Source organism: Endocarpon pusillum, assembly GCF_000464535.1.
Source record: "Endocarpon pusillum Z07020 unplaced genomic scaffold C724127, whole genome shotgun sequence".
NCBI lineage: Eukaryota > Fungi > Ascomycota > Eurotiomycetes > Verrucariales > Verrucariaceae > Endocarpon > Endocarpon pusillum.
This window is the reverse complement of record NW_006913590.1, coordinates 1-9,039: the sequence shown is the minus strand read 5'-3', so window position 1 is coordinate 9,039 and position 9,039 is coordinate 1. Positions and strand designations below refer to the sequence as shown.

The 9,039-nt window shown below is 45.7% G+C and overlaps 1 protein-coding gene across 1 annotated transcript; it reads right to left on the bottom strand.

Moving 5' to 3' along the window:
• Positions 1 to 1,996: 1,996 nt before the first annotated feature.
• EPUS_09373 (uncharacterized protein) lies at positions 1,997 to 4,552 on the bottom strand (the record flags this gene model as incomplete). Its single annotated transcript, XM_007788903.1, has 1 exon — positions 1,997 to 4,552. The coding sequence occupies one exon, from the start codon at positions 4,550 to 4,552 to the stop codon at positions 1,997 to 1,999; it is 2,556 nt and encodes an 851-aa protein (XP_007787093.1).
• Positions 4,553 to 9,039: the final 4,487 nt, after the last annotated feature.

Sequence of the window (9,039 nt, the reverse complement as noted above, 5' to 3'; positions counted from 1 at the left end):
CTTTAGAGCATTAAGATTAGACTTTAGAAGACTAGAAAAACGTTATTTAGAGTAATAAGACATCTGTTATTCTTAATTATTATTAAGGAGCTATACAGCTTTAAAGAAATAGTAAAGAAATATATAAAAAGACTATTATTTAATATTAGTAGAAGGGCTTTTCTAAATTCATGTTTTAAGGATGCTTTTCTTATGACTCTAAAGGGCTTTATTATATTTGGATAAAAAAGACAACAAAAGAGAAGAAGAAAGTAAAGAAGGAACTTTAAGAGCTAAATAAGCTTCTTAAACCCTCTGTTAAAATGCGCTAGGAGCTTAAAACGCAGATAAGAAGGATGAATATATACCGACATTCAAGAGGTCGAGCTCTATAGTAGAGATTTATAGAGAAGACAAGCAAGCTTATACATAATAATAAAGCAAGAGGTATTAACTAGTTTCGCTATTAGAAGGTTATTCTACTCTAAAAGCTAATACCCTTTGCCAAAGAATATATACAAGAGCGTCCTAATACTATTATTCAAGATAATAATGCCCCTGTCTATTCACATCCTTATTAAGCCTTTATTTATAAGCTTTATAGCATCAAAAAGCTTTTATAATTAGGGAATTTACCTAATCTTAACGCCTCTGAGCCTGCTTAGTTTTAAATAAAGAAGAAGACTACTAAGCAAGGCGTTATAACTTATTATATAGAAATAGAGAAGAAGTAATATATAGGCTAGCAAGATTTATTATAAGAGCAGATATAGTAATAGATATAGGTAATTCCTAATTATATTCAAGAGATTATTTGTCTTAATAAAGGTAATAAGTACAAAGAGGGCGAACAAGGTTACAAAAGAAGCTAGGCAGGCCGCCAAATTAAGGGCATTAAATCAAGCCACCAGTTTGTTAACAGAGATATTCAACAGGCTACGGATGCACAGGATACCCAGGGCGACAACGAATGGCTTGATGAGGAGTAATAGAACACAGGCTGTACGCTGGCGCTGGCGCAGGCAGAGCAGAGAAGCAGATAGAGCGTACGCAGGCCTATTTGCAAATCTGGCTTGTAAAACGCTTCTACAGCTGCCAAATAACACTTCATAAGAGCTATTTACCGTCAAACTGCGTCAATTCTTTTCAAAATCACAAAATTCAGAGCATTCCTGGCCACCCCCAGAGCTTTCCTGACAGGTACGTCTATCCTCATACAAATTTCTATGGGGCGCCAAGTACACACTAGGAAGAGAGTGGCGCGGACTAGGAACTAGCACCCGCAGCTAAAATTTAGCTCGGTAATGACTTTTGGTGCACGCCTCCGTACATCTTATTTGAAGGGTGCTAGTCACAATAGCTCCAAGCTTCAGGGCGCCAACCATTACCATTCATTCTGAATGGACTAAGATCTCTGGGCTATTCTGAGTTGGTTGGGGGTTTGCGTCAGAATCGCAGTCACGCACAACAAAATCTTACAAAAATAATGAAACTCACCGTCGCCGCTTCGTCGATTTTCTCGATTCGAAATGCTGCGTCCCGATTGTTCCTTTCAACTAAGGTTTCGAGTGCTCAGTTCTCCGGGTAAATGACACGCTTATTTCCGGGTGTCATATATTCCGAACATAAATTTGGCCACCGTTGTGGTCCTCCAGCTATCACCGAGTTCCATGGGAGCGCAGTAGTTACTGGTAGCTTCTGCACATCGTCCCCAGGCCACCAGGTGGTGTATTTTGGAATTTCGTGCAATCTTGCTTCTTCTGCTCGGTCTGTTCGATGATCACTGTTTTTGCTACGCCAGCTACTCTGGCCGTTGTGGTACGTAGTATTGGTACTCTTGTACGAAGTACTTGCTATGGTGCCTGTGGTGGTGCCTGCATTGCTGGCAGTGGCCACTAATGCATTTTGTTGCTGCTGTGGCTATTTTTGGTACTGCTGCACACATATTAAACAGCGATTGGTCTCCCTGGGTAGGTGTTGTTGAGATGGTTAATGCTTGAAGAGGCCTGTCTCAATATCATTGCTGCCAGGTATCATCCCCATCAGGTGTTGGCTGGTGATATTCTATCAGATCAGTCCAATGTAGTTCATCCTCCGCATCTTCTTGCTCGATTCGAGTGTTACCGGTCTCACCCTCAGTACCAGTGGTCGAAGCAGAATCTCTTTGTCTGCTAGCCTGCTTCGAGGCGGGAGGCCCCATCCTACTACTTAACGAACCGGTTGCTCCTCTAGCACCACTACCCGCTCCAGCATCTCTCTGCTCTCCACTAGAAATTATATCACCAGGTGGAGCTGCAGCTCTCCTCTTGCTACCACTGCTTTTACTAGCAACCCCTTCCTTATTTCCCTTTTCAACGGTGCTGGGTCCAGCTCTATCACTAGCCGTTCCAGCAGTCTGCCGCTCAACAGCAGCACCCCAATATCTGTCCTGGCTGATGATAGCAGCTCCGGGTCGATCACTCGCTTGGGCGCCAGCTGCGTTCCAAAAAGCTGTATTCCCAGCATGAGCCCCATAAACAGGTGCACCACCAACATTAGGTATGGGTGAAGCAGTAGGTAGACTGGGTTGACCCGTGCCGGTATCAGTCACTGTTGCACTACCCGCAGCAACCCAATTGCCAACTAGCGGAGACAAAGAGGGCCCAGGTATGCTTCTGGGAGGATCAGAAGCACGCCGCACGACAGCATCCGAACTACCTTCTGGAGGGATGGGAAAGCCAGGTATGCCAATGAGTGGACCAGTAGCACCACGTACTGCAGCACTCGAGCCATCTAGTAGAGGCATAGGAAACCCACCCATACCAACCGGTGTACCACGTACAGTAGTACTCGAGTCACCTAGCGGAGGCATAGGAAATCCAGGTATGCCGGCGGATGAACCAATCGGTAAACCCCATACTATACCAGGTATGCCAATGGCTTGACCAGCAACGTTTGTCCATACAGCATTACCCACAGCACCTGGCAAAGGTGGGAAAAATCCAGGTCCGTTGGGAGGTGGATCAGCGGCGTTTCCTCCCGCAAGATTCCCTACAGGGCCACTTGCAGCGGCAGCGCACGGGCCAGCTGACGAAGGTTGAACGTGACTTGGTATGCCAACGGGCAAGGCAGCAGCATCTCCTCTGATACCGCTACTCGTAGCACCACTCGCTGCTGCACTCATTTGGCCACTTGGCGCAGGCAGGAAACGAGTTGGTTGGCCGCCAGATGGACCAGCCACGCCTCTTGGTGTATCACTGACCTCAGGACCACTATCTGCCGGTCTCCAATGACTACTTGACCTAGGCATGACAGGCGGCGGTCTGTTGTATGATGGACCAGCAGTGTCGGCCCTTGCGCCTCTATTCGCACTATCAAGTCTCACATTGACCTGCGGGCTGGCGGGTGAAGATGATCTGCTACGAGATGGATTGGTAGTCTCCTTCCGAGCACTCCTCCACAGTGCAGCAATTTCCAGCTCGGCAGCCTGTTTTTGAGCAACAGTCCTTACGGCTGCCGCACTGCTTGAACATGGCATAACTGGCTGAGACCTGCCACTGGACGGACTAGCAGCACCTCCTCTTGTACCGACACTCTGACCAGTGGCCTTGTCATTAATTTCTGGATTGGCTTTCGTGGATCTCTTGTCACCAGATAAGCTTGACGATTGGCTATGAGCTCTAGTTTGCGCATCAATATAACTTGGAATATCACTCCTTGTTGCAGCAGCCGCTTGCTTGGACGTTTCCTTCTCCCTGTCTGGTGTAGATGTACGAGTAGTACTCCGGGTAGCATGCTCGCTTCGCCTGCATGCAGGGGTTGCGCTTTGACGAGAAGATTGCTTGCTGGGAGTACGAGTACCACGGCCAGCAGAACTGCTCGCAAATCGACCTGTGGTAACAATGCCTTCTAAAGGAGTCACCCCGCCAGAGTCCCTACTCCTAGCAGTAATTCCTTGTCGTTCACGCTGCCCAGTGACACTCGGCCATCCTGAAGGCCCCGAAGTGATGGTCTGTCCATGGCTTTTTGTTGACAGAGGACCAATCGTGGTTCTCAGGGATTTGGCTCTCTTGCTCCGCTCCTTCAGCACCGCCTCCCTATCCTGCTCTGCGATGTCGATCTCAGTTTCGCGGATAGCGGCTGTCAGTTGCCTGATCCCCTGTCCGGGCATCGTCTGGTTTCCGTCATCATCATTGGGGTCTCTTTGTATAGCCTGGAGTTCCTGCTGGAGGAGTTCGAGTAGCGCTCTTCGATTATCGGATTGCTCAATAGCGTGCAGGATTGCAGGGTAGGTGAATGTCTGGTCCCGGATTGTGGAGGAAACATCTCTGGGAGCACGTTTTCGCAGTGGCTGATCTACTGTGGATACGTTTGAGGGGCCGGCACCGGCACCTTCCGTGTTCCCGTGGGGAGATCGATTAGTGGTGATGAAGGGGTGAGGAGTAGCAGAGGGGCAGTTGGAAGGAGACCCAGGCTCTTTAGAAAAACCAGTCCGTTGTCGCGTTGATCGTTGGACACGCTTCTTGAGAGCAGAGGCAGATCGAAAAGGTAGCTCGTGTCCTGGTGGTGGTGGTGGTGGTGGCGAGGATGCCATGATCACAAAAAGGTTTCGTTATGTGCAGACCTTATATGATTCAATCAAAGACGAAGGCACATAAGTTGTTGTTGGGGAGGATAGGACCTTGTCGTCTGCCCACATATTATATCAAAAGTTCATCAAGCATCAAGAAACACGTAGCGAATCCTGGCTTTGGCAGTATATGCATTCAAGCGACCATACCGGACCGACACAACTAGAACTGTGGATTCCAATCTCTCTGTGGGAGCATGGCAAGCAAGGATTGGGCTGCATGGGTTGTGATTCGAGTAGCACAGCCTTGAGCTGGAACATGTTCTTGCAATCGTGCGACAAACAAATGAATGCTGTTTCTAGGATTACCCTTGGGTAAATGTAGTGGTACATGTCAAAAGATAAGTAGTAGCTAGCGCGTACTTGGTAGTGACATGAGGCTCAAACAATCCAAGTTACACCCGGGGGGCCATCTAGGATCAACAAGACATGCTAACGATGTGACCATCCGAGGTTTCATATAATAAATCGACGGTGCTAGCTACGAGTGAGAATTGGTGTTGAAAACATATCGGGTTTATGAAGCCGAGACTGAATCCTTCAATGGTGGTGTGTACGTGTGATCGAATGAATATGGACGCCACTAATTCTTTATTGGTCTCCTGTCCAAAGCGAGCAGCTTACTATATCCGCCACTAAGGATACCCTTGAGACTTTGTATCAACATCCCTTACATCACCCTGTTCAAAGTAAGCCCTGAGTTTTCCTGTAACGTAGCTTTGGTCACAAAATACTCTGTTATCACACCAAAATTCCAACCACAGCTTTACCATAAGCGAAGCAGCCAGCACCGACAATGAGCCATGGATTACTGTTTTCAACGACGAGATTAGTGACAGGGGCAAGGGAACGTTTGATCATTCCCTGGCAGTGATGCTTAAGGTTATCTTCTCTCAGACGGTGATTCTACCACAGCGCATACAGCGCGGCATGTACACATCTTTTACGAACAGGAACATCTCCTTTCGGACCCACTTATGAAGTTTGAGGATGATCAAGGAATGGGGCCTTTCCTCAGCGGCTTCTACGAAATTGTCTTCACTCTCGTAATACTCATTCCGTAAAATAGTTCCCATCAGGAAAAGCTTGTGGCGCTCTTATTGGAGCTTCGTAAATTACCTCCGAGGTAGTCCAAGATATGGGAGGTATGTTAAACCCTATTCCCAATGTAGTGCTGAATGTGACTACTTCATAGGAGGACTGCCTTGTGTGGACCCGAGAACCAGTGTTTATGGTGATGGTGGAGGACAACTGGAACGGAAATCATCGTACGTTGGAACCAGATCTCCCTCACTCAGATCTTTAGCACACTTACTGATGAAGTTTCAGTGTAGCAAGCGATGCTAATAAAAGAGATTGGGGAGACGGTAAACACTCGTTTCAACGGTTTTGCGACGAAGCAAGAAATTCCCCAGTTGTGTCCATCATAGCAGGCGTAACCCGGTCTCTCTCCTATCTACCGGAGCACAATGAATAAGTATTCGAAGTGAGTACCAATGAGATACAAGATGTTTTTGACAGGCTATAGCTATTTTGTGAAGGAAATCTAGGTCGGTATACAGAAAAGACCCTTTCTACGGACAGGGAGCAAGATCACCCACATGGAGCAGGACGCCGGAATCATTCTGCAAGACTGGAGTTTCCGAGCCGGGCACGATCTGGATGGCTGTTAAGTAACCTCGCTTGAACCTGAGGCCACGGCTTGGGGTGGTCTGAATCATTTCGAATAAGTAAATACGCTCAGACTCCTGTAGGCTGACTCATGTAGGCATATACTTTGTTTCCCAGCCCTGAGCTGTGGCTGTGCAAGGCTGTTCTAACCTAAGTAGCCCCGAGCATTAATTGAATTGTACCCTGAGCTCCTTGCAGGGCCGATGGCACGTGCCAAAAATAATGATAGTTCTCGCATCCCCTATTAACCACCCACTCTTTTCTAACCTCTATAGCTCTACCAATTCTGCTTCAAATTATCTCAAAAATGGCCAGATCAAACAAAACCGACCGCAGAACCTGCCGACAGGCTCATCCCTCGATTTCGTTGAGTCCTATAGCTGAGCGACAAGCAAATACTATTGTTGATACTCCACGGCGCATGCGCCTCCTTTGCGACGCGCGTTCTACAGCAGGCAAATTAACTCGGAAGGAGTTATTTAAGAAGCATAATATAGCAGAAGCAACAGGCTATCGAATCCTCAAATCAAAAATAGCGCGCCGAAGCGAACAGATCCATAATCGAGGGCGAAAAGCTGTTTTAGCTCCTCACGAACGTGATGCTATCGAAACAGTCGAAAATGCTTCATTTCGCTTTGGAACTTCTACTCATTTAGCTGTGGCAAGCTCACTTGGCCTAGCTAATGGATCCGAACGTGCTATACAAAGAAATATAGCTGAACATGGAGTGGGCACATTTATGGCGCAACAGAAAAAATTCATACGCCAAGAGTCAATTGAGAAGCGCAAAATATGGGGATTTGAACGTCGATATTGGCATTTAGATAACTTTAAACGTTATCGCTATAGTGACGAATGTCACTTTGCTTATGCCCTTCAACGACAAACTCGAATCCATCGTCGTCGTGGCAAAAATGCTCGAAATGCGCCAGAAAAGATCCAATTTCGATTTAAACGAAGAAATCAAATTTAGCACGTGTTTGTGTATATTGGATGGAATTTCAAGAGTCAGCTCCACTTCTATCAAGGCTCAGGAGTTGGAGGACGTCTAATTCAAGCGGATTATTCGACGTTTTTGAACGATTTTATCGCTCCTAATTGGGAAGAGGATTAGATACTTGTAGAGGATAACGATAATGCTCACGGCACCCGCGGCAAACGTCACAATCGACTCAAACAGACTAAGGAGCAATTGGGCATCAAATGGGAGGCTAATACTCCAGAATCGCCTGATCTTAACCCTATTAAGACTATTTGGAGGACAATAAAGCAGCGGCTTAAGAATCGAGGCCTTATTCTTGATCCTGCAGAATTACGACGTGCTATTAAAGAGGAATGGGATAAAATTACTCTGGATGAGATCAATAAGGTAATTTCTACAATGCCAGATAGAGTAACTGCCCTAAATGAGCGGAATGGGTTGCCTATACCCTATTGAATAGATAGAATAGATAGTGGTTGAGCGAGAACTATCATTATTTTTGGCACGTGCCATCGGGCCCAGGTTCCGGGCTACACCCCTGCGCCGGTATAGTGGGGATATAATACGGAGTCGTGCATCAAAGTCATCAACAGACCCTGGGAGAGAGTATTGGGTGCGTTCAGTGTGGGTAGTGAAGCATGTAGGATTATCTACGAATCAGAAACAGGTTTTACCCGCCTCCCGCTACGTAAGTAAAGGGAGGCGCATGACTACGGCGGACTGTTATTGCCCGTTCCAAAAGTGTTGCAATTCCTTGGCGCGACCCAAAAATTGCTGTGCTGGCGGGGCAAAAAAGCGGTCAAAAGGCGGAATCGCCAACTGCGTGGTAAATAGACGTAGATTTTGCTTGTAAATGCTCATAAAGCTCGCTATTATCCCGATTTGGCCCTATATTGCTTTTTGAGCTTGGTGTTGCGTTTGGCGATGAGTAATCTACGTTTCTCGCGGGCTGCGGTCGAGAATATGGCCCTGTTGCTTGCTACTGATGTAGAACCTCGAGAAATAGCTCAAATCTATCGTTGCCACGCTTCAACGGTAGGCAGAATTAAGCAGAATATCGCTGTATTCGGAGATCCACGGCCTGCGCCTGTATCGGTTCAGGGTAGGCCTCGAAAAATCACGGCAGAAGCGTTAGAAGGCCTCCTTGACTGGGTACTTGATAACGGAGAGGAGCACAAGACCGCGTATCTTGATGAGATGTGTTATTTTCTTGATGAGGAGTATAATATCGACGTATTAAAGCAGACGGTTTCTTGAGCTCTTGCTGCTAATGATATAATGAGAAAAGCAGTTAGTATGCAGCCATTTTGAGATGATTTAGAACTTACTTTGTAGATTAAAAAACGTGTTGCTAAATAAGACGAAGATTTATAAGCCTTTTATTAAGCTTAAATAGCTGAAATACGTGCTGAACAGGCTATTTTTATTAATAAAACAGCTATAAATAAGTGTACAAAAGACTATTAAAGAGGCTAGTTAAAACGCGGCATATTATATAGAGTTACTGTACTATATAAGCATTTAAGGAAATAGAGTATTTGCCCTGTGATAGATATTAATAGTTATCTTAATTATAAGATATATTATAGTAGCTTTAATACTAAGAGATTCAACAACTTTATTCGAAGATTACTACTGAAAATAAATCTGTATTCTAGGAGTTATATTTAATATTAATTATAAATAATTATAACGCCTACTATAGCTAGATAAGGCTCAAAATAGCTTTATTTAGCATTAATACTAATAATAGTATTTAGGAGCTTCAGGATATATATATAAAGAGAGGCGTTCTATT